This window comes from Oncorhynchus mykiss, chromosome 15, assembly GCF_057628025.1.
Source record: "Oncorhynchus mykiss isolate SJ-2025 chromosome 15, ASM5762802v1, whole genome shotgun sequence".
Lineage (NCBI taxonomy): Eukaryota > Metazoa > Chordata > Actinopteri > Salmoniformes > Salmonidae > Oncorhynchus > Oncorhynchus mykiss.
Genome location: NC_143036.1, coordinates 54,040,753 through 54,067,705, shown reverse-complemented (window position 1 = coordinate 54,067,705; position 26,953 = coordinate 54,040,753). Strand labels below are relative to the sequence as shown.

General features: G+C 43.2%; 1 protein-coding gene across 1 annotated transcript; it reads right to left on the bottom strand.

Annotated features, from left to right (window-relative positions):
- Window positions 1-4,877: 4,877 nt before the first annotated feature.
- On the bottom strand, window positions 4,878-21,332 carry LOC110490256 (leucine-rich repeat neuronal protein 3). Its single transcript, XM_021563542.3, has 2 exons — window positions 20,790-21,332; window positions 4,878-8,891 (listed from the first exon to the last, which is right to left on the bottom strand). The coding sequence occupies exon 2, from the start codon at window positions 8,496-8,498 to the stop codon at window positions 6,378-6,380; it is 2,121 nt and encodes a 706-aa protein (XP_021419217.3). The 5' UTR covers window positions 8,499-8,891; window positions 20,790-21,332; the 3' UTR covers window positions 4,878-6,377.
- Window positions 21,333-26,953: the final 5,621 nt, after the last annotated feature.

Below are 26,953 nucleotides of genomic sequence, written 5' to 3'. Positions count from 1 at the left end.
TGATCTAATCAAGATACTGTGTATAAGCGTTTTATTTATTTTTTTATTTTTTTAACAAATGTTAGAATATTTCTTCCACTTTGACTACTATACAGAGTATTTTGTTTAGATTGTTAACAAAACATGACAATGAAATAAATGTTTATCCCACTTTGTAACACAACAACATTTTTTTTTTTACAGTCAAAAGGTGTGAAGACTTTTTGAAGGCACTGTATCCATGTTGCTGTCCTTTTGAGAGTTGTCATTTGACATGTACAGAATTTCCACAACACACAATTGTGCGGTAAATATAGCTATTCCGGTTTTTGTGAATGTTGGAGAAATCACACTGCTTGAGCAGTATAATCATGGATCTCCAACATGTTATTTATTTTTAACATGTTATTTCTTCATGCTACTCTGAGTCCACTCGGGAAACACTATCCGTCTCCTTCCGCATGCCGGTATATAATTATTATAATGCCATTTTGAGAATATTTCTTGAGGATACTTCTTGAAGCCAATTTGTTAACATGCAGAGAATGACCTCTCGTAGCGCATTAGACGTACTGTAAATTAAATGAAACCCCTGGATTCAATCAATACTCAGAGACACAGTAAGGACACAAACAGAACATGTTTACTCCCATACCAGTAACGATGACCTAATAACGGCCTTTAGTGAGACCTCAGTTAAAGGAAAGCACATTGTGTTTGATGTGGACGTGACTTTTGACAGTCTCTGCTCCTACATTGAACAGGCCTCGAGAGCCTTCCTTCCTCTCTCCACCCCCATCTACCTAAATGAATCTCTACTCTGTCATCATTGCATCACCAGAACGAGGCCACCTCTCGCGGAAAGCGGAACACACAGAGAGATGAGTTCCATCAAGGCCAGACATCTCATCTCTCCTACAGAGCAAAACAGAAAATGGCAATTGTGCTGCATGTATTGTTAGAGCAGGTTCTAATCTAGAAACACGACCGTGGACAGCCAGGATTCAAGAACGTTCAGAAAACACGGCCCTCTAATCATGATCGTGTTGCAGCTGACACACGCTCTGAACTCGTTCACTCTTTCTCCCCCGTCATTGCAAGCACATGCATGTGGAGGACAGCTCATTAGGTTCGCTTGCCATTGATCTGTTCATAACAGCTGCATGCGGGCATGGCTCTGCTCACTGAGGAAGCAGCACAGAGACGGGAGAGGAGTGTCGTCGATCCATCAATGATCAGGAAACCAATTATCCATTTGGCAATGGGAGGACGGGATGGCCAATTAGTACGAAAACCGCCTCACGGTGTCGTATTCTTCCTCCAATCATTTTGGGTGAGATGTTCTCATCAACGGAAAGATGTGTAGGACACATTTCATTTTTGGGGGGTTTGTCAATAATGTCTCATAATGCTTACGTCATAGTGTGTATGTCGAACAGGTATTATGCTTCATTGTCTTCCTACAGGTGGCGTCACTCCGACACAACGCTCGTCCCTCAACCGACAGAGCAGACGGAGGCACAGAGTGGTCGTTCTACCTGACATGAGACAATGCTATATGATACCTATAGAACGCTCTGACCTAAGTGGAATTTATTTTACTTTCTGCAATGTCCCTTTTTGCTATTTAAATGTCAAAGACACCCAAGTGTGCACGTGTGGTACCTTTACTGGCAGGGACAGGTTGGTAATAAGTGAAACATGCAAATGTGATAACAGTCCTCATCTATGGATCAACGCTCTATTAGCCTAACAGCCGAGCTCCAATCAATTTGGCTCCGTAAGAAGAAAGCGACTGATGATTGCAGATCATCGCGTGTGTGTGTGAGTGTGTGTGTGTGTGTGTGTGTGTGTGTGTGTGTGTGTGTGTGTGTGTGTGTGTGTGAGAGAGAGAGAGAGGGGGGGGGGGGGAGAGAACAGAGAGGACAGAGAGGACAGAGGAGGGGGGAGAGAGAGAGAGGAGAGAGAGAGAGAGAGAGGAGAAAGAGGAGAGAAAGAGAGAGAGTGTGTGTGTGTCAGTGTCTTTGTGTGTCTGCATGTGGGGGTAGGGCAGACAGCGTCCCTTTATCTGAGCGGGAGGTAGGAGAAAGGAAAATGGGAGAGATGGTTGTTTAGATGGAAATGGAGATAGGGAGAGGCCAGGCAGAACTGAAAGATACAGACAAATGGCATTTGACCACTTTCCCATTGACAAGCCATGGCAAATCCACCATGACATCCTGTCTCTACTTTTCAGGAAATACATTGAAATGCATGCCAGGAATGGAGGTTGTCTGGACTAAAGCTACGTCATTTGATATTATTATCATATATTCCAAGTCGAGGTTTGTGGACTGGGTTGGTTATCTACAAACAATAAAACTGACTTTGGATTTCTGTGATGCAAATGATTGATTTTGCATATGGGCTAAATGGAGAAGGCAAAGAGATTGCGATTGGTTTTCTAATGTGACAAAGAAGAAAAGTCCTAGTTTTGTGTCACGGTAATTTGTTAAATGTCAACTTGGCTGTTCTTGTGATTGCTGGCTACTCAGATCACCTCTACGAGAAATAATCACATTTAATACATTTAAGGTGCCATAGCTGCACTGGGGATTATAAATAAATGGTGACATTTCACTGTTTATTGGAAATGTTGCCTGTAGCTGCCCAGGCTGACCTATGTAGGGATTTGTAGCTGTAATAAGGTAGTATATGGAGAGCTTATGAAGTTGTTTGACCTCTCTTATAGTACCTGCTACTGGCCTATACAGCTAGCTGTGTGTGTTTTCAATACGTGGTGTGAAATTATATAAAATGATTCAATTCAATAATTACATTCAAGGCTATTGACCTCTGGTCTGGTGTGAATAAAGAGAATGGTCCAAACAATGGTATTGATGTGTGTATTATCAGTATTCAAAGTCATTTTAAGGTTTGCACTTTGTATATTGTATACATATCACGGTACATAGTGTTCAAATTGATCTATTAACAAAGTAACAACTCTGGTAAACATGAACCTTTCTGCTGAAGACTCGCTGGCTGGACTTCAAGCACAAACGACTACGGACAGTGGAAACCGATAGATTGTAACATTTTTACGGTGGCGCCGAGAAAGATCAAGGTGAGTTTCCATTGCTTCCAATGGATCATTTACTTATTTTACTGAATAGTACACCGTAGTACACACTGACTGTCACCACTACATTACATATGGCATCACGCCATACATTCATATGAATAATTACAATCCAATGTTATACTTGTGAAAATCCTCTTTCATAACCCACAGCACACGCACTAAATATAATTCAAGCAAAGACTGGCGAAAGCAAATAAACTAACCGCTGTTACTGCCTTTGTCTTAAAAGGTCATATACATTTGTTTTATAACATAAGAACTCATTAATAATAGCATCTACCACCATGGAGTTTGACGTTGGTGGTGATGATCCTTGCATAATTAAATGGGACTGTATTAACTGGCAGAAACACCTTAATATACACATAGATAATAAAACCAACGTGCACAGAGAGAATGCTTTAATATCTCAGCATTGCAGATGGGGATTTTTTTAAATTTATATATAATAGTAGAAAGTGATTCAAAGAAAATATTTGAAGATTCATCAGAAACTCTCTCTCTCTTTTTACGCCCTCTGTGGATTAAATGGCCGCACCTCACTGGCTCTTTTCATGTAGGATTTAAGTTAAATCCTGATGTCTCTCATATGAGGTGGCTGTGAATGTACAATTACAGGGGAAAAGCTATCACCGGAGTTCATACCCGCTTCGACAGAGAGAGAGAGAAAGAAAGAGAGAGAGAGAGAGAGAGAGAGAGAGAGAGAGAGGGAGAGAGGTGTAGACAGAGGGGAGAAATGAATTTGTGGATAAGTCTTGAGTCTGTTCATCCAAGGATGTAATCAAATCATGGGTTCGTGATAAAAAAGAACAATACCCCATGAGCTGTTTGTTCTTCTAAGAACACACTGTTCTCCTTGTGGGCACATAGAGCACACATATTTTAGCCACAGTAGCACCTCATGATGTCTCCAGGGTAAAGATATCACAAGTAGTGTGTGTATGTGTATGTTTGTGTGTGTACCTTGCGTGCATGTATGCAGTCTGTGTGTGCCTCTGTGTGCGTCAGACGGGGGCAGACTGTCAAGGTTCAGCTCAGTCTGACCTGAGCCACTACCTGAGCGGAGGGGCTCTGGACATATTTTAGCTCCCTTTGTCTGTGACAAATGGCTGAGCTCTAAAAGCCCTGTCCATGGTGCTGAAGGCTGCAGTGATGTATGAGGCGGGTCCTGTCTGATAAATCCTCCATGTCACTCTGCCCCTGACAAACATTCATCATGTCATGGTATTTTTATGTTTGGGACTCCAGCATCGGATCCTTAATGAAACAAATATAATGCGATTTCCCCGATTTCGACTGCTTTGGACCGAGATTTAACCGGCAGACTTCCCTTGCAGAGCGTTGTCATTGGGACATTATGTATTTCCGCTCTGGTTCTCTACATGACTGTGTTACTGACCTTGCTGGGCTTTTTCAGACCACGGACCTCTGTCTAAAGAATGAACATGTTCCTAATGAGCCAGTTAATGAGGCTGTATTAGGGTGTATCTGGGAATAACAATGTAGGCTCAAATACATACACAAACTCATATAATACAGTATATTCACATTGTGTTAAAACAGGCTTTTTTTGCTCTAATATGAAATGCTGTGTGATCATTATCAAGGTTTCCTGGCAATATAAAGGTCAGGAACACAAAAGGTTGCAGGAAATGTCACATCACAAGGCTGTATAGTGTTTTCATCAAGTCCACTGTGATGATTATCATGTTGAGTGATAATACAATTCTTTCAGCACTCTGAAGAAAAGGGAGAGGCGGAAGTAACCCTATGATTGCAAAGAAACGTTGACGTTTATTATTATTTTTCTCAGCACAGATTCTTATCTCAGTCCCAGCTGTGCCCAGATATCACAGACAGTACAGTCAATATAAAAATGGCTTTAATAATTTTACACCCAAAGCAAGAACACAACGTTTTTAAAATGTTTATATGCCAAAAATACTAAGAATGTATTTTCACTAAAAGTACTTGAGATTAGCTTGTGAGTCTGAAGATATGACATGGCCTTGTTGTTATTTCTCTGCAGTAGTTCTTATGTACTTCCTGTGTACTTCCTGTGTACTTCTTGTAGTAGGCACTTACCGGGGCATAACAACCCACTGAGCACTGACGTCAGTTCAACGTCTAGTTTTGATTTTCATTTGGTTGAGTTATCAACTAATGTGAATTAAATGGGAAATCAACAAAAAATTCCACCAGGTCATTGTTTTAGGTTCAAAATTGGGGGGGGGAAAGACAAAATACCTGTTGATGCCATTTTTCAAATCCAATCAGTTTTCCACGTTGAGTCAACGTCATCACATTACATTTTTTGTTGTTGTTGAAATTAAGTGGAAACAATGTTGATTTAACCAGTTTTTGCCCAGCGGGAAACCACTGTTCGTCATTCCTCTCTAGGAGATGTCAGGACAGACAACAACATTCAGACCATGAACTCACCATCAACTCAACGTCTGCCTCGTCACAATTCCTTAAATTCTTCTGCAAACACTTGCAAACAACCCTTTCTTATAAATGCCCTCTCTATATACTGTACCCATACGCAGTATCATTGTATTTAGCATGATGATGTTGTTATTATGAGAGTGATTTGTTTCTGCCATTATTAATATCACACCAGTTTACTGTCCAGATATTACACCAGAGGATTTATGTTTACATTAGCGGATAGAATATATAACAATTTATCCATGAAAAAAACACAAATCCTCTCTTTCTAAATAGAAAAAAGGGTATATTCATCAAATGTTTTACACCATAGTCATTATTATCATCGTCTATTCTACTACACAGTTCCTCCGCTATAGACAGTTGTCATCTCTAGCTCGCCTATGGATGTTATACAGCACAGACGCTATTGCTTGGGGACCGCCAGGAGAGAACACACTTAGCAGTCAATTACAAGAGAGAGAGAGAACACCATCGTCCTCATCTTCTCTTCCTCTATCTGTACTCTGTGAAGAACCCAGGGATGTTGAAACTGTGTGTTTTAGCTGGGAAAACGATCTCCCTGGTGGTGTTAGCTTGATAAAGCAATTGTTATAAAGCCGCCACGTCAGACACTATGTTGTAACCGAGAGAGTGGTCTGTCTCCCTCCTACCGCTTACTCCTCAATTCAACGATGGTGTATATTTTCCCAGAATGTCAGAGTCAAAAGCTTAAAGGATGCAGATGCACATTTTAAAACAGTTTACTGCAGGCTTCTCCTTTTTATACACCTTGTCCATTCTTTGCGGTTGTGTGGTAAAGCTCCACGGGGGGTATAGTTCTTTATAAGGCATTGTCAGATACATTTATGACTGTGGGTTTCACTTCCACCGCGGTTGGCAGTCCTTTCCCTGAGACCCACAGCCTCGTAAAAGGAGAGTGCAGGCCAGACACCGGCGTCAGGGACACCTTGGAGCGGCATTTCCTTAAATCCCCACAAAGGTGGTGGTTCCTCAGAGACACATAAATAAGCAGACAGGCCACTGAAATCACGGCGAGAAGCACACCAAAGACAGCGATTACTGCCGCGTGCCACTTTTCAGTGTCCTTGGCCGCCAGCTCTAATCCCTTTGTGGTGACATTGACACATTTGGTGTCGTGTTTGTAGAGGATGCCGCGGATGTCCACGCACACCTTATACTGGGTGGCGGGAGTCAGATGTGTGAGATTGTACACTTTCACATCAGACGGTACGCGTGCAGTGAACGCCATGGTCGGGCGGTTGGGGTCGGAAGCCGTGTACCACTTTATGTTAGGAGCCAGACCGCCATGGGCGGCTTTCCAGGCCACCAGGACCGAGTTGGTCTGCACTGATTTGATGTTGACATCCAAAGAGCCGTTGGCAGGTCGGGGGAAGTATCCATCCACCTCCACAGAGACTGACTTCAGGTCTGCGCCGACTAGATTGTGGGCAACACAGGTGTACAGTCCAGCCTCGTTCTCTGTTATGTCGTAGATGTCAAATGTTCCTTCTGGGTGCATGTAGTACTTATCTGAAACGGTATTGGGCAGGACCCTGGTACCAGAAGGCGTGATCCAGTAGATGTCCGGTTCGGGTTCGGCAAAAGCCCGGCAGTGGAGCGACACAGAACTCCCGTTGTCAACGCTAACGTGCCCGGGCATGCTTTCAGGGGAGATGAGAGGCAGACAGATCTCTGTCATCTCCCTGAAGTGGACCTGCCGCACGTGCTGGCCCTCGTACTCGGGAGGCTCCACACAGAAGAGAGAATCCGGTTCCATGAAGCGTATGTTGGTCTTGTTCATGTTCATCCAGCGGACCACACAGTCGCAGCGGATGGGGTTGCTGTGCATGCTCACCTCCCGCAGGTTGGGGAGGGACTCCACAGTAATCCTGTGTAGGGCGCTAAGCGCGTTCCCATTCAGCATCAACGTCTCCAGCCTAGGCAGTTTGTAGAAAGCATTGGGGTGGATGTAGGAGAGCTTGGGATTGTTGGTGGCCTCGATCTTAGTCAGTTCGGGGAGGTTGTTTAGGGCGAAGCTGTCGATAGAGACCAGTTCCGGCATGCTGTTAATTCCCAGCTCTTTGAGGTGGAGCATGTCTGCAAAATCTCCCCTCTGTATCCTCCCGATGGGATTCTTGTTAAGATCCAGAAACTTGAGGTTCTTTAAGTTCCGCAGAGCTGCGTGGGGAACTTCGGGAAAGGTGTTGTCGTAGAACGAGATGCTCTCCAAGTTGTCGAGGCCAGATAGAGCGCCGTCGGGTAACTGCGATAGGTTCATCCTGGTCAGAACTAGACTTCTGAGATTACGAAGGGGCTTGAAGTTCATGTCTTGAACGGAGGTTATCGGATTCTCCCCAATCATGAGTATTTCCAGATTGGGCATGGTGTCGAACCACTCACTACTCATCGTCTGCAGCTTGTTGGAGTTGAGGTGGAGCCGGAGGAGATTGTGGAGGCCCTGGAACGCTGTGGGGGAGATGGATGAGATCAGGTTGTGGTTCATGTAAAGCTCCTGAAGGTTGGCCAGCTCTGCCAGGCAGCTATCTGGGAGCTGGCGTATCCAGTTCTCCTCCATGTGTAAGGACAGCAGCTGAGGCAGCCGCCCGAGGTGGATGTCACTCATTGAAGATAAGTTGTTTTGCGACAAGTCAATCTCTGTGATGTTGGCCAGGTAATTCAAAGGTTTCTCAATCTTTGCAATGTTGTTGGTCTGCAGCAATAGCACTTGTGTGTCCGTTGGTAATCTCCCAGGCAGAGTGAAAAGTCCCAAGTCATTACAGTCAACAATTGGGGCCTCCATGTAGACGGAGCTGGGAGAGAACCAGGGTCTGATTTCACACACACATAGCTGAGGGCAATCGACTCTCTCCTCAGAGGCCAGAACAAAGGCAGTCATGGCAAGGCCCACGAAGAAACAATCCACAAATGACACGTCCTTCATATTGGCCCGATTCCCTCCAGTAAGTAATTGGTCTTTGTAGATTAAGTGGTCTGAGCTGTTAACTTCACAAATAATTAATCATTTGTTGCTGTTGCTATAGCGACTCACTACCCCCCACTGGTAGGGAGGGTATCCCAGGGGGCTTTTGTTTTGTTGTAGTTGTGCTGGTGTGGCCGCTCAATTTTCCCTCCTGGGCATACGGGTTGGGGTCAAAACTTTGGTTGTGCAGGCCCAAGTAGATGACGATGAACATATACCTCAGGAAGCTACGGTCCTGCTAAGCACATCTGGGTTAGCCTCCATTAACGCTCTGCTTTCTTTTGAAGATGAATCACATCCATCTCTCGACGTCGTTACTAGCTCCCAACATTGTTTAAATGAGTCCATTCCCACCTGTAAAAGAAGAGGGGGAGAAAAACTGTAAATACCATGACAGAAAACCTGGGTTCATTATACAAAAGGGGATTTAGGCACATTGACATTTGTTATAGAGGCACATGGATGTGTGTTGACATTTACATTGCACGGCCCTTCAAGACACATCAGCATGGATTTAGATCTGCTTGACCTATTGCATGTCATTTGGGGTCAGTTCTGTGCCCTCCTGATATAGCATTAAAGGATACATTTAGGAGGATTGAGTGCCTTTAGAGTTAAAGCAGGAAGTCTTTATTCAATTCTTAAATGGCAGGTTGCATAGGCTTAGCGGGATACTTCAGGATTTTGGCAATGTGGCCCTTTATCAAGAGTCAGATGAACTCATGGATACCATTTTTATGTCTGTTTGCATTTTTTGTTTTTATTCTAACTACCAGTGATGTTTTTGCCTTTAGGCCTGGCTCGCAGTCTGCGTTCCAATTCATCCCAAAGGTGTACAATGGGGTTGAGGTCAGGCTCTGTGGGCTCTGTGCAGGCCAGTCAAGTTCTTCCACACCAATCTCTATAAACCATTTCTGTATATGGACCTCACTATGTACATGGGAGCGTTGTCATGCTGAAAGAGGAAAGGGCCTTCCCCAAACTGTTGCCACAAAGTTGGAAGCACAGAATCCTCTAAAATGTCATTGTATGTTGTAGCGTTAAGATTTCCCTTCACTGGAACTAAGGGGCTTAGCGCGAACCATGAAAACCAGCCCAGACCAGTATTCCTCCTCCACCAAACATTCCAGTTGGCACTATGCATTGGGGAAGGTAGCGTTCTCCTGGCATCTGCCAAACCCATATTTGTCCACTGGACTGCCAGATTGTGAAGCGTGATTCATCACTCCAAGAGAACATGTTTCCACTGCTCCAGAGTCTATCTTCGATGTTAGGCTTGTGCGCGGCTGCTCAGCCATGGAAACCCATTTCATGAAGCTCCAGCGGCAGTTTGTAACTCAGTAGTGAGTGTTGTGCTTCAGCACTCAGCGGTCCCGTTCTGTGAGCTTGTGTGGCCTACCACTTCGCTGCTGAGCCGTTGTTGCTCCTAGATGTCTTCACTTCACAATAACAGCACTTACAGTTGACAAGGGCAGCTCTAGCATGGCAGAAATTTGACGAACTGACTTGTTGGAAAGGTGGCATCCTATAACAGTACCACGTTGAAAGTCACTGAACTCTTCAGTAAGGTCATTCTACTGCCAATGTTTGTCTATGGAGATTGTATGTCCGTGTGCTCGATTTTATACACCTGTCAGCAACGGATGTGTCTGAAATTGCCGAATCCACTAATTTGAAGGGGTGTCCACATACTTTTCTATACATAATGTTTATCACTAGGGAAAATAGGGATGGGAAAAACATGAAGCAAATTAAGTAAAAAGTACCTCTTTCATTTATAAGTACTCATGAACACTTCACGCAATGAAAATGAATATTTATCAGCATGCACTTTCACAAAATATTGCTGCGTTTCTGTATATTGTTTCCTCTCTTTGCTTCCCTCTCTACAGTTAGGCTGCTGCTCTTTGTCATTTGTCATACATAAACACTTTTTACTGAACAACTGGGTTTGATGGTGCTTGTCATAACCTGGGCTGCAGAGCAACAAAACGCCAGACAGAGCCACAAGACGGAGAGAAGAAAAAGGGAAAGGGAGAAAGAGAGAAATATAGGGGGAACGAGAGAGAGAGAGAGAGAGAGGAAGGGTGCACTGCACCAGAGACATTCCATCATCCTCATTTCTGTTTCCACCCCAGTGCTCCGAGACTACGATGGAGATGAGCAAGTCCGAACGGTGCTACAAAAACACTGCAGTCAGCCACGATGGCAAAACACTGCCCACTGTTGGAGTGTGTGGCTGAGAATGTGGTTTTCGATGAGGTAGGACGAGGGGTGAGGGTGGAAGAGCGGCGAGAGAAGGTGGGGGGCACCTGGCACTTTAATAAGTGGTATACCCAGAGCACTCTGAAAAACATGGTTACCCTCGCTTTCCCTCGGGAAGCAATGACTCTCATTGTATAGCTCTGCGCTAAATCTTCACTTCCAACTGTAATGTTCTTCTATGGTGTTTTTGGGTTCTCACCCCCTGTTTCCTCTTATCCCTGTGTTTACTAATCACAATTAGAGGCACCTTAATGTGTCTGGGCTAAGCGTTACTGCATCCATCGCATGTTCCATCACAGCGGGTAGCCATTGTTGGATCCCTTAGGGTCTGCTGCGTTGTTATACTGTTAGTCACCCGCCTTGCCTGCTAATTGGCTAAATAAGACATTCATTGGATATGACTTCCATTGGGTGATCAATATCTTTGCGAGTCAACCGGGCCCCTTCACAGCAGCCACAAAATGGAGGCTTTGAACATACAGTCAGATTGAGGAATCTGGGGGTCTGTAAAAAAAAGAAAAGAAGGAGCTGCCACACCATACATTCAATGGAACATTTACTTTCTTCCTGGATTCCTTCAGATTTGGCGCGGTGATATGGCATCCGGATGTTGGAACGGTTAGCAAGGTAGCCTAAAGTGCTGAGGTGTTGATTGTACGGCGGAACAAAGCACTGTGTTCATGTCCATTTTAGCGTCAGTTCTTTAAAATCCCTCCTACACATGAAATGTAGCCTATGGTATGATTATTTTGAGGTTAGAGGTGGATTCAAATGGTGTGGTGGGCCTGGATAACACAACAGCGTTTGCTCAGTACTTACTCATGTGTGAGTAAATTGGAGTTATGATAATCGCAACTTGATTCATGAAAATGGAAGATTTGCCCTACAATTTATTCCTGGTTGTGTTCACACCATGCATAATATTTTCTTAGCCTCTCCCATTGTGTAATGACAAGAGGGCTAGAACTATTCCACACACTGCAGCGCTGTTGCTTTTCCCTCCACACATAATCATAAATAATACAGGTGTTTAGCCTTCACTTTTGGACAAGGCTAAACTTCCCGAGTACCAGTGCTTTAGGGAAGTCAGATGTTCTATTGTATGAGTGTGCATCGAGAGTCCTATTTAATAAATGAATTGAAACATCACACAGAATGTTGAGAGACTGGTGTTATTGGTGATGTGCTCTTTTGCGATACTGTTCAATCAACAATAAGCTTCGAAATGTTCAGACATCCCTTCTAAACTGAACCTAATTCAACGCCCGTGCTCTCTCTGCTTTTATGCTGATGGTGACCCCTTTCATGTTAGAAACAAAATACCTGAATTACTTCAACTTTATGTCTGTAACTTAATAATGTTAAGTAAGTCCACTTACTAATGTTTAATTCATGACCCAACGGTGAGGAGAATGTCTCCGTGCTCTGCTGCTCTACTGTTCAACAGAACATTAAGAGACATTCGTCTGGGGACAGAGAAATGGGGAATTGGAGGTGACACCGACAGCACCTTCAAGCCAGGCTACAGTATTTTAAACGTTTAGGACAATGCCTGCTTCATAAGAAAATGGTGTAAAAGAGATGACGATACGAAATCGCTAGGTTTAAATAGCCCATTCAGCGGTGTTCAGTCTCCTAGCCTTATAATCCAAACGTGAGAAAGTGGACATGTTGGAAATACTACCCCACGCACCGTGTAAGGGAAGAATATCCTCTAGCACCTGTAAACTACACACTACACACAGCCTGCAACAGCGTGTGTGGCAAAAGGCTCGTACACTTAACTACTGTCCGTAGACCAGAATTCAAGTGTTTACAGCACTTGAACTAACATGTCAGTGTGAAATCAGGTCAAGTTGGTTTTCCCCCCTTTCAATACAGAATTCATTTCCCCCACAATATACTGTTCAATTACCAGTAGTTAACAGGAAGAAATAGGGAAAATAGTAAAAAAAAAAAAAAAAATTACTGCCAGGGTCTCAATACCTTCACATTAACCTCCAGTGACCTGAGGAAGTCGTAGTGGCATTAAACACCTTAGCCCAAGACAGATGAGGGAAATCAGCCTTAACCCATTTAAGCTGAGGTGAAAACAAGAATTCCAAGGAACAAAGAGGGGAGGAGGGAAAACTGGAGCTTGTTTGGCGTTAAGTGGCAATAACTTGCATAACGCCTCGCGGTTCTCAGACAAAGAGGAATGCGGTTAATACCGAAGCCAAATGGAATTATAAGACGGATGCTCCTAATCAGAGTCCTGATGCAGTGCAGCATCAACAGAACGACACTGCGAAGGGAGAAATAGAAATCTGGATTTGTCGCTACTGCTTCCAATGTGTCCAGGCCAGTGTCCTATGTACTAAAACTTTTCATTTGGCTCTTCGCTACGGCATTTTGGATTTGAGAACAAATGTTTTATATGAGGTGACAGTACAGGATGTCACCTTTAATTTGAAATGAAGGCACTCTATGTATCTAATCCACAAATGGGTACCAAATACTAAACTTTTGACTAAAGGTAATACACTATAAATACATTTGTCCAAATATTTATGACGCCTTCAAACGAGTGGACTAGATACATATCTAGTCGCTAGGGCTGCTGAATCAACTGCACCTACCAACAACAGCGTGAAACTTATACAAAAAATAGGAACGCAAGGCTTTGTCGTTGTAGTTTTTTACAGAGATGTTTGGGGATGGACTAGGAATGCCTTGTCACTGCCATACACCGTGCCGAGAGACAATAGTTTCTTCTCCTTAATGAGTATGGATCAGAGTACATCCCCAATGATTTCTAGAACACCAACACATTCCAACTGTTCCGATTGGTCCTAGAAAGCAGCATTTTGAAAATTCTTAATTGGCTTTGATACTCTGATTGGTTTAGAGATGACCCAATAACTGATGACTTTGTTTTGTACAACACCCCTCGTTTTCTCATTACCCCAAACGACTTCAACGATGGCAGTCTCAGACCGAGGTACGTAGTGAACATAGAGAAGCGGAAGAATTCCGTCCGGACTCTGTGACGGTAACTCAGCCATGCCGCTGTGGCTCAGCTCATCCTCAAGCAGCCAGCCTGCACTGTTAGTTTTGTGGCTAACTGCTTGTTTTAAGTGAAACCCTAGTCTGGGGAGGTCGGCTGGGGTCAAGTGGAGATGAGGGGGGATCTGGAGAGGATTACTTTTGAACATGTACCTGCCACTTGTTTATGCCAATGTATTTATTAGTATGGAGGTGGAACGGGGATGTTGCGTTAGATTAACAAAATGTTGATCAAATGGATATTTCTCAACAGCATTAGAAACGTGGTCAAATTAGGCTGGGATCAAAAGGTGAGGAATATAAGAGATCATTACGTTGGCAGTGTGCAGTCGCTAGTTGATATGATGTAAGAAACGAAAGGTACTGTGTTATGTATGAAATAAACATTACATTCTGTTCTGATCATGGGTTAGAAAAACTCCTGGGATGTACAGTAGATTCCCAAAATGAAACAGTGGATGTACTGCATCTATCGTAGGTGTTGAAAGGGAACATATTGGCCCTCAGGGATGTGATTATGTAGCCTATACCATTTAGCCGGTAACAAGGAAGTATGATATCTGCTGAAAGGTAGACATTACCCTGGCAGGGCTAAAACTGTTTCCCCGACATAAAGGTCATACGTAACTGGAAAGTAGGGCAGCAGAGGAATTGCCTCCTTTTTGCAGGAGAAATGGCCTGTGTATTTAAGAAATGGTTCACAGGAATTCTGATCCATTGGTTATAATCCTCAAAGGCTCTCTCTTCACCCCTCCTCCCTCTCTCTCTCTCTTCCTCTCCCGCTCTCTCCCTCTAATATCTCCCTTCCCTTCTCTCTTCTCATCCTACTCTCTCTCTTCACCCCTCCTCCCTCTCTCTCTCTTCCTCTCCCGCTCTCTCCCTCTAATATCTCCCTTCCCTTCTCTCTTCTCATCCTACTCTCTCTCTTCACCCCTCATCCCTCTCTCTCTCTTCCTCTCCCGCTCTCTCCCTCTAATATCTCCCTTCCCTTCTCTCTTCTCATCCTACTCTCTCTCTTCACCCCTCCTCCCTCTCTCTCTCTCTTCCTCTCCCGCTCTCTCCCTCTAATATCTCCCTTCCCTTCTCTCTTCTCATCCTACTCTCTCTCTTCTCCCCTCCTCCCTCTCTCTCTCTTCCTCTCCGCGCTCGCTCTCTCTAATATCTCCCTTCCCTTCTCTCTTCTCATCCTACTCTCTCTCTCTCTCTCTCTCTCATTTCCTTCTCTCTTCTCATCCTGCTTTCTCTCATTCTTCTCTTCCCCAAATGAAACCACCATAGTGGGTTCCTCTCCTCTCCACCTCCACTCCTCCCCTCTTCTCCATTCAACCCATTAGCATCACTATCTCCAATAGAGGAAAGGCACTGTGTCTCCCTGACCTGCCTGTTTGACCGCCTGATTCCCTCCCAGTCTCCATGCCTGTCTGCCTGGCTGGCTATGTGCTGCATGGATAAGCGCATTGGTGGGTGGCTTTGTGAGCTTCCTGTCCCTTCCCCTGCCCTTCACCTCATTGATTTGCCATTACACTTTTTTTCTAAGGTCAGGGGAGAGTCCATTAAATGCTGGCTACTATGCAGTGTGTGTGCATAATTACGTTTTGTGTGGTGGTGTGAAAAGGGGAAAATGTTTCCCTTTACACCTGCTCTTGCATGGCCGCAAATCAGCAGCGAGTTAACAGTTAATGTGGAATCAATGTTCCAAATTAACCACAGGACACCCCAGGTCTGAGCTCAGCCTAGCTCAGCCGCGTGCCTCTCTTGCTCTACAGCCAGTGCCCTTGGGCTGAGTAAGGGAGAAACAGAGAGCACACACACAAAAATCACATGCACACAAACATTCGCCTACAGGCAACTACAGACCACACACAAACGGACACATGCATGCCAAGGCACACACACACACACACATGCACGTGTATAAGCACATGTGCACAGGGAAGTTAGCCCATCTGAATGACAGAATAAGGCATCCTTTTATAATCGCGCTAAGTCAGACATTGATAAGGTGAAAAACATGGTGAACACTTATTTATATTCCTAATGAAATCGAATGCTACCATGCTGTGCTGTCATGTGTTGCTGCCTTGCTGTTTTTGTCTTAGGTCTTGTGTTGTCTGTCTTGTTGTGATGTGTGTTTTGTCCTATATATATATATATATATATATATATTTTTTTTTTTTTTTTTTTTTTTTTTATCCCAGCCCCCATCCCAGCAGGAGGCCTTTTGGTAGGCCGTCATTGTAAATAAGAATTTGTTCTTAACTGACTTGCCTAGTTGAATAAAGGTCACTCATCTAAATAATTATCCTTGCAGTTGTTAACCAGAATGAAAGGAGGCAGCGATATCACTCCAAGCCGGGAGGAAATTGAATCTGCAGGTGCAAATGTGGCATGTTTCCTCCCTTGGAGATAGATGCAAAATGGTCAAGAGGCCACAAGCCTGCAGGGACGAGGTTTCCTTCAGCAGACAGAATCAATCTTTACACGCCACTGAAACGCATTTCATTTCAGCTCGGCCTTCTTCACTATGGCTCTGGTTATTCTAAGGTACCTATTGTTTCCATTCGCCCGGGCTCCGAACAGGCCTGCGTAGGCACCTAGAAATGCAAGATGGTTTGCGATATCAGGTCTGAATTGGCTCGCTAGAGGTCTGTCTTTACTGATGTTGTCTAGTAACCGTGCACATTCCCTGCCCTCCGTATGCATTTGGACAGTCAAGCTTAAATTACAAATGTATATAGTCCAGCATGTTGGATTTGAAATCAAATGCTTTGATATGAGGCGACAGTATAGAATGTCACATTTTAATTTGAGGGTACGTTTATACATATCTGTTATACCATTTACAAATGAAAGCACTTTATGTTTTTAGTTAGTAACTGAATGGTGAATGATGACCGGAGTCATTTTCTTTCCAAGTGAGTAGATAAGACGTTTCTGAACACTTCTTACCGAATCACGATAAATCCATGATTTTGAAAAATGATGAATGAATCATTAATAAAGATGATTGAGATGCCATTCAGAGGCTACAACAAAACCCTCTGACCTCTCACCGTTATCAATAACAGAGGAGGTTAGCATTTTTGGGGGGGGGTATGATCTTTAGTCATGATTTTGCGTGTATGAGCATCATTAGTCATGATTCCTTCATGATTATCTAGAATCATGGTAGCATCCACATTAATGTAGAAGTGTTCAAGAACATCTATTTTTATTTACAATAAAATGTACTCCAAAATGACACAATACATTCACCATTCAGTTCCTATTGGGCAAAACAAACAACCAAAACGAACTGCAAATGCAACCAACACGTTTGTAGAGGCGCAACTTTTGGCTATTGGTTATTGTGAGTGAATGGACCCGTAAATGATTGACTTGTGTCCGCAACAATATCTCAGGTGAATAGGACATGCATAGTTTCAATACCATAAACTTGATGTACGTAGCATGCAATGACCAACACAACATGGGACCAAATACTGAAACCGTTGACAAATGTAATACACTTTAACTGAATTTTTCCAAATACTTATGACTTCTTCAAACGGGGGAGGGGGGGGGGGGGGACTAGATACATAAAGTTATTTCATTTCTTAATACTTATTATTTATGAAAATACCCTCCAATAATTCTGTACATTTGGTCCGATAGCCTCATATGAAACATTTAAATCACAAATCCAACATGCTGGAGTTCAGCGCCAAATGTAAACTATTAGCTTCACTGTCCCAAGTACATACCCAGGGGAGTGTGTGTCAGTGTGTTTCTGCGTGCGTGTGTACGTGTGCATGCATGTCCACTGTACGCGTGTGTGTGTGTGTGTGTGTGTGTGTGTGTGTCTGCGTGCGTGTGTAAGTCTATGATGCATGTGTCTGCGTCTCCGTAAATCCATCACTCCGTCTGGGTAGCTCACGATTGCGCGTCTGCCTGGGTCTCAGTGGTATCGTGTCACTCCTAAGCAATAGCTTCTCATTAGTGTATCCAGGGCTACACATATTAATCTTGAATATTACGGAACACATCGACAGCACAGCAGCAATCCTCAGATGTCTCTCCTCGATTTGAAAAGGCTATTTGCATAGGTCCCTCTTATCATGTTCCCTCTCTGATTAAAATCTATTTTCCCTGAGACTTTAGGAGTTACCTTTCAACGGATGAAAGGGTCTCGCTACATTTCAACAACCTTTTCAGACGGGATTAGAACATCTTAAATGTCATTGATCCAGGTAAACAACAACACTTTGATTTTGAATTTATACTTGCTTCTCTTAATGTGTGCCCAACCCAAATCTGTTTGTAAACAGAAGGCTGTCAGCTATGTTGGGCTGTTGCTATACGTGTGTGCTTGAATGCTCTGAACTCTTCCCCTCTAGCTGTCTGTCTGCACCACTGTTTCCATGCGGTGTATTCAGGTATCAGAATCAAACCAGGGGCTTCTTGTAATACATCATTATGCAACTAACAAGTCGTAAGGCGCAGTGTATTTTGACATTGAGTATAGGACTGAGAGTTAAACCCACACATCTTTGCTCCTCTTCATAGATAGATAGCCTAGAAAATTGCACTCAGGGTACATGTAAATTCTCCTCTAAATACATACACCCACACGCTGGCACACTTCACTGTATTAGGCTACTGTATGAGAGAAACCTATTTAAATCCGGTTTCATATAGGCCCAATGTAATGTAGCCCTAACTTGATCTATAGACCTGTTAACACTGTACTCTGCTGCAAGAGTTGTTGGGAAAAATAGAGTTGTTGGGGGAAAAAAGAGTTGTTGGGGAAAAAAGAGTTGTTGGGGAAAAAAAGAGTTGTTGGGGGAAAAAAAGAGTTGTTGGGGGAAAAAAAGCAATGATGTATTTTGAACTAAATTAAATCACCATTTGACTTGAGGATTTTTATTCCCACCTGAGAGGGAGAAGTAATTATATGTATGCGACTCTTAAAATCCCAGGCTAAACACATAGCATTACAGATGAACTCAGTAAAGGGAATAGAAATACTCATTTAAAGAGAAGGGGATTATAGATGGGTTGGCTGACAACGTCGCAAAAATAATGTGCACGCATTCGACGTGGACGAAGGAGCGTTTTGTTATGATTCTTACTGGTCAGAAAGCTATCAACAATGACAAGAACCTACCATGTGGGGAATTGTACGTGGCTCGTTTCAGCTCGTTGTATCTTGTTATTGATACCATGTCTTGTTTTGAGGTGTTTTGACTGATGTCATGTCTATTCTAATATGGCAAAGCTTCTGCAAAAAAAAAAAAAAAAAACTGTGATGATGAATTTGAGAGACAACAAGTGCTCACTGTACAAATGCATTTATGTTTCCAATGAACATTTGGAGACTAAATGTAGTTTAAATGTTGTTAATTAACAGTCTAAGCCAACCCCGTCTGGTTTGCCCCATGTTGCTAAACAACCAACCCATCTATAAACTTACACAGAGCTCTGATGACAACATCAAAATGTAAGGTCAACAGTACTGTATGCATTGTACAGTAGACCAGTCTACATATGAATTGTGTTACACGGAGACCGGCTACTGTGCTAATACTCTGCTACACAGAGCGATAGGATGTGGTGGCCTTGGATAGGCGTGCCAGGCACACTGTTTGGTCTGCCATTTTCCCACCACAGGATGAAGATGGTCTCCATCAGAGGCCAATTACAATGCTACAATGGTGGTTAGGTTTCATGGTGAGCATTGAGCAATGCTATATCATTTCATATTGAATAGCTGTTGGTTTGGCTTCTGTCTGGAAGAGGGGGGTTCTGGACCCACTGTGCCAATGTTCAGTATAAACTCCATTGATGTTCAGAAGCACCAAGGTAGACTGACTCACTGATCCAGCAACAGGGTAAACACTGTCAATGGACAACTGTGCCTCATATATAGGAGACATTATAGTAAACCTTACATGTTGACCTCTCATTGGAATATTCCATGAGTGTTGGAGAGGTTATCGTTTGGAGAGAGAGAGAGAGAGAGAGAGAGAGAGAGAGAGAGAGAGAGAGAGAGAGAGAGAGAGAGAGAAACGCCCCAATGCAGTTAAGGGATTAGAGACTCGCTGCTTCTCTCTCTAATTCCTGCAAGGTGTAGGTCAGGCTCCGCAGATATGTGGTTAAGTGATTGTGTTCAATGTGGACTATGCTCTGCAGCTTAGATGTCTCGCCGTGACAGGGGTAATTACGCAAAAGCTCCGGATGCAACGTGCAGAAATGGTGCTGAAGCGAATGGATCTATCTGATGCACCATGCATCGTGGGAGTGTGTGGGTTTGCGTGTGTGTTGTGTGTGTTGCGTACAGCCCCGGGATAGGCCTATTAGTTATTTCGTGGCAGGTAGCTACTGAGAACGAGTTATCTTTGATAGCAACAGGATGATTCAACGGAGAGCAAAGCGAGAGGGGAGGGAGAGTTTGCCACCATTCTGAGGGTTTCTAGACGTGCCTTGTGTGCGCGCGCTCTAAATGCATCAGCAACAGGACGCACATCATAGCATAAATATACGCACAAATCCACCTGCTTCACATATACATATATATATATTCGACGTCGTATCTTTTTGGTGTGAATTCATTCATATTCCATTTCCATTATAAAGCACATTCTGCATAGTTGCGCAAAAGCTTTCCTGCGTCTGAAGGTTCGAGAACAATCAGTATTAGCCTTCTAAGCTATCATGCTTGTCCGATTGTTACATTTGCAGTAAAACATAACGGTAACCATTTTGATACATACTATTTTATATAGCTTAGCAACACCTTTCTCGTTATACTATTATTTACTGTGTCGTCAAAGCCTTCCCCAAACCAGATATTTCCCGTTAACTTCTTGGAAATACGTAGTGCAACAGTGGCGATATGGAATACGCTCCACATATCTGCTCTCTAGATGACTGTATACATATTGGAGAAAGGGGGGAACTCACCCGCAGTAGTCATCTTCATCGACCGATATGTATTCCCTATACCCCCATCTAGTGCACTGGTCCAGAGACGGAGGAGAGAAAGCGCGCAACACACACAAGCCTAGACGGCAGCTTCTTATTTTTACGCAGTTGGAGAGACCAGCTCCAGCTTTTCCTTCTTCCCAGTGTTGTTCCCTATCAGAAAACGGAAAGTCCACAAGCAGAGAGAGCTGTTGGGTTGGTAGAAGAGCCTCTATCCCCCGTGTCCTTTTCCACGGTGGTTAACGGCGCATCTCCCCCTCGATCAGCTGTCACAGAGACATGGTGCTTTCTGCTCAACACTCATTAATTTCGGAACAACCCCGGCTCTCAAGAGAACAGCCAATAGCGTCAGAGATCCAGGCACGGCGCTCGCAGCATCCCGCGTCTGGTTGGCTGAATTCACACGTCTGTCCTTTCTTCGACCCTCTCTTCCAGGGAGTCTTGAAGCAATAAGGAGGGAAATGAGATGAGGGTGCAGGAAGAAAATGGATATCTGTACCTATTAGAGCTCGCGCTCGGACTGAGTCCCAGGGGGGTTTGAACACATTGTTCTACAAACGGATGTTCCTGCTGGGTCGGAGAGGTTATCCCTCACCTTGGAGAATGAGATATATCTCGCCTGTCGGAGTCCTGAAGTTCAGAAGCTCCGTTCCTGTGTGGTTTATCAGTGGTTTGGAACAGATAGTCTGGATTCCCACACCCTCTGTGCATCAGGTCCTGGAGACATTTAGGACGTGTTGCTTTCCCTTTTGGTGCCATTTTGTCATAACATGCATTTATTAAGTAGTTATTCCTTGTAATAACTCCTGGGATGAATCACGTAAAACATCATTAAGCTTCTCATAATGAGAAGTTCTCGACTTCTAAAGTGCCCTTACTTTGTCAAGGCTTCAGCGGCCATCACCCCCCTAGCTTTCAGAAAGGAGCCAACTCCATTTTCAGGGATGAATGAATTGTGAAGGAAGTTGTCCTTAAGCTGGCTTCGCACTTTTACCACCCATGCTCAGACCTTCAGAGTTGACCCAGGGGACTGCACACACACACACACACACACACACACACACACACACACACACACACACACACACACACTGACAACAGGGACATAGCTCATAATAAAACTCTCAATGGAGTGAATGGCAGTCATTTTATGTGGTGCATGACTAGTAGGGGAGAATGGGGTAAACTGAGCCAAAGTGTTAGTTGAGCCACCCATTGTTTCTAAACCATACACAAAATGAATCATGTGACCAACTACACTGCCAGTCAAAAGTTTTAGAACACCTACTTATTCAAGGGTTTTTCTTTATATTTACTATTTTCTACATTGCAGAATAATAGTGACGACATCAAAACTATGAAATAACAAATATGTAATCATATTGTAAACAAAAAAGTATTAAACAAATCAAAATATATTTTATATTTGAGATTCTTCAAATAGCCACCCTTTGCCTTGATGACAGATTTTCACAGTCTTGGCATTCTCTCAACCAGCATCACCTGGAATGCTTTACCAACAGTCTTGAAGTAGTTCCCACATATGCTGTGCACTTGTTGGCTGCTTTTCCTTCACTCTGCGGTCCGACTCATCCCAAACCATCTCAATGTGGTTGAGGTCGGGGGATTGTGGAGGCCAGGTCATCTGATGCAACACTCCATCACTCTCCTTCTTGGTAAAATAGCCTTTAACCAGCCTGGAGGTGTGTTGGGTCATTGTCCTGTTGAAAATGATAGTCCCAAAAGGTCCAATTTGGACTCCAGAACAAAGGACAAATTTCCACCAGTTTAATGTCCATTGCTTTTGTTCCTTGGCCCAATCAAGTCTCTTCTTCTTATTGATATCCTTTAGTAGTGGTTTCTTTGCACCAATCCGACCATGAACAGTTGATGTTGAGATGTGTCTGTTACTTGACATATGCAAATTGCATTTTCAAATAGAGGAGAGACATCTGAGGATTGCTGCTGTGCTGTCGATCTATTGGGATGCAATTTCTGAGGCTGGTAACTCTCATGAACGTACACTCTCCAGCAGGGCTAACTCTGGGTTTCCATTCCTGTGGAGGTCCTCATGAGAGACAGTTTCATCATAGAGCTTGATGGTTTTTGCGACTGCACTTGAAGAAACTTTCGAAATTCTTGAAATTGGCCGTATTGACTGACCTTCATCTCCTAATATAATGATGGCCTGTCGTTTCTCTTTGCTTATTTGAGCTGTTCTTGCCATGATATGGACTTGGTCTTTTACTAAATAGGGCTATCTTTTGTATACCCCCCTATCTTATCACAACACAACTGATTGGCTCAAATACATTAAGAAGGAAAGAAATTCCACAAATTAACTTAAGAAGGCACACCTGTTAATTGAAATGCATTCCAGGTGACTACTTCATGAAGCTGGTTGAGAGAATGCCAAGTGTGCAAAGCTGTCATCAAGGCAAAGGGTGGCTATTTGAAGAATCTCAAATATAAAATACATTTTGATTTGTTTAATACTTTTTTGGTTACAATATGATTACATATTTGTTATTTCATAGTTTTGATGTCTTCACTACTATTCTGCGATGTAGAAAAAAACTTGAATGAGTAGGTGTTCTAAAACTTTTGACCGGTAGTGTATTTAGAAAGAGGTCATCATTTCATGGAGCCGGTGAAGGAAAAATCCACATAGAAAAAGTGGTAAGCAAGTTAGGTCCAAAACACAGATTTTTACAAAGTCACATTAATGTATTGTGTTTTAGGTTTTATGATGGTATCTAAACCAAAGTAGATCATTTTAAGATGGTTCTATACATCAGTTGGGGTCCGATGTATACAATACGAGATTCTAAACCTAGCATGAAAGTTCATCATTGCAGTTGTGTGGGCTAATATAGTCAAAATGTTTCCCTTGGGGTAAGGAGAGACAATGGCCACCATACCCTATACAAATGATGTTGATGAATGTTTTATGCCTAATATGCATAGTATCTTTGCAATGTGTCGTGCATATGAACTCACGATAGTCCATTTTTATTGTTATAGAGCAGACATCATGCACCGTGTATACAAACATAAAACAAGCAGGGGTCAAGGCCCCTTGAGGTTCTTGAAAGAGCAGCCAGGGAAGTGAAAGAAGGGAAGAAGTCCATTCGAGCAGCAGCAAGGGATGAACAAATTGGACTGAATGACAAGAGGTATATTGACAAAAAAAAAGACAACGAACATGTACCTATATGAAAGAGAGGCAATGATAGAGAAGCAGAGGCACAGAAGGTCTTATCTGACGACATGGCGTCTGAGCTTGCTTAAAATAATCGCAAATCTCGTGGTCCAGTTTCATGGGCTTCGAATGCAGAGAACTTTCCTATGAACTGGCACTTCGAAACAATGTCCCAGTCCCAGACAACTGGTCAAGCAATGGAAGGGTAAGTGATATTGAACAGAGAGATCTATATTTAAATATAGGCATACATTTAAGATATACAATGTACCACACCCTTGTTCCATGAATTAAACGTTGACCTACCAGCACAATCACCCACTGTCACAGGACACACCCACTTACCCCAAGGCAGCTCAACTTACCCAATATCCGGTATTAGATGTGCCAAGAGACCACTTTTTTTCGACAAGTTATGTTTTCAAAAATGCTATGTTTACATGAATTCTCATTATTTCCAGGGATACACAACATCCTCAAATATGGGTAGAATTTTTTTTTAGAAGAATACTACATTTCCCTTGACATAGTGATGCTCAATATAAAAAATGGCTCAAAATACCCCACTCTCCCCTACTGCCATGGCGTAAAAAATGTACACAGTGCACAAAACATTAGGAACACCTTCCTAATATTGAGATGCACCCCCTTTTGTCCTCAGAACAGCCTCAATTCGTCGAGACATGGACTCCACAAGGTGTCAAAAGCATTCCACAGGGATGCTGTGAAAAACCCAGCAGCGTTGCAGTTCTTGACACAAACCCGGTGCGCCTGGCACCTACTACCATACCCCGTTCAAAGACACTTAAATCTTTAGTCTTGCCCATTAACCCTCTGAATGGCACACAAACACAATCCATGTGTCAATTGTCTCAAGGCTTAAAAATCCTTCTTTAACCTGTCTCCTCCCCTTCATCTACACTTATTGAAGTGGATTTAACAGGTGACATCAATAAGGGATCATAGCTTTCACCAGGATTCACCTGGTCAGTCTATCTCATGGGTAGAGCAGGTGTTCCTAATATTTTTTACACTCAGTGTGTATCAAAATTAAAAGCTATGAATCGGTTTTCAGGGTGGTACTATGTTAATCATTTGAATGATTTATTCCTTCCCGGACCCTGTTTATGAAGGAATTCTGCGAATATTCTGCAAATGGTGACATTTTAGACATCCCCTTTGCTGGGGAAGAGGGCCTAAAAGTGCAGCAGAGTTCATTGAGTGAATTTCACATACTAAAACGGTTTTACTGGGAACATAACAAAAACTGATCTGCTCATCTGAGCTAAGCAATGGACACCTGTAAACGTGTTAAATGTACAGTCAGACTATTTGTGGTGAACTTTGTATTGTTGTTAACGACTAATTGTAACCAGAATGTTCTACGTTCAAATCCCACTGGGAACTATTTGATCAGTCACTAGTTCACAGGATGGATGTTGTAGTCCTGTGTGGTTAGACTCAATAATGAACAGGTCTAGTTTAAAAACCAGATGGAAACTTTCTCTGCAACGCCCTGTCTTATAGCATTTGCTTCAAGCCCATAGACATGATAAATAACCCAGAAGCTGTCAGTTCTATAGGAATGTCTCTATGCTTCATGGAGACACGCCACAGTCTAATTCATCATTAACTCAAAGTCACAGTAAAGCAAACCAACCCCGTGTCACACCTCATAGTAAGTACGGCACAGTGCGGAAATGTGGAAACGTATGAGAAATAACCGATGAGCTGGGCAGCGTCTGGTTTCCTCAGGAAAACGTTTTTGAGCTTGGTGACAGAGTTTGACATTGAGCTACATGCCTACAGCCCGCATGAATCTTGGCTAGAGCACAGTATGAGCTTGCTCAAATAGCAGCATCTCAGATGGTCGATGTATCCTTCAAGCCGGGGTTTGGGCTCCAGCAGGTTCACTGAAGCTCTCTTTAAGACGGCACAGGTGGAGGGTGTTTTGGGAAAAGCCCATTAAGAAAAGAGCAACCTGGAAGGGTCCAGCCAGCCAGGCTGCTCATTATATTGTTATACCCCTGATAAAAACATATCTATTATTATTTGATTTACCAACACCAGGCAAGGCAAGCAGGCAGCGAGTGAGCGTTCTCGTCTGTGTAAATTAAACCCATTGCCCTTCGTAACCACGTTAAAGGAAATGATTCCCTCGTTATTATGCTAACGTTGCTATAAATAACCTAAGGTATGTATTTATATACTGTGTGTGAGCTAGCCACTCTACAGTATGACAGCAGGGTTGAAACAAAGATAAGCCATATCATTTGCATGTTGTGTTCGGTAAATGTCATATGAAAAACGTTTTCTTTCCCCCCTACACACGTTCATGTTTCTCGTGTATTTTTAGAGCAGAGAAATAGACATGCTCCAACGTGGAAATGGACTAAAGCAGTGAGTCAGCACCATGGGACTGTGAGTGAGTCATTCAACTACTACAGTATGTGTCGGGTTTCACATTAAAACACTATTTCGTCTTTGTGTACCGAGCTGATTTATTCTATAAATATAGAGACTGCAGGCAGAGAAATGTTCTCTTTTCCAATGCTCTATGCTCTAGGACCAGCCAAAATGCCTTAAGTAGGGCCTACGTATCCCAACTCACCCCACGCACCTTGCCTGAGCAAACACACACACACACACACACACACGCTTTATGGCCCCGAGCACAATCTGCTGGTGCGGTAAAAACCCCAAGAGCACTTCAAGGTGTAATCGGCACGCTGTAGATGGTACGGTTATAAAATGCCTTTCTTCAAAAACTCAATAATGTGGTCAGTTGCACAGCTAATTTACGCTGGCTTGTTAAAGGATGGCCCACGCTGGCAATGTTAAAAGTATTTTAAAAAAAGGGAGATTTACTAGGCAGTATTATACTGTAATAAAAGACTGACTTGTGTCAGCACCTTCACTGGCTCTGGAGTTCATTCAGCTC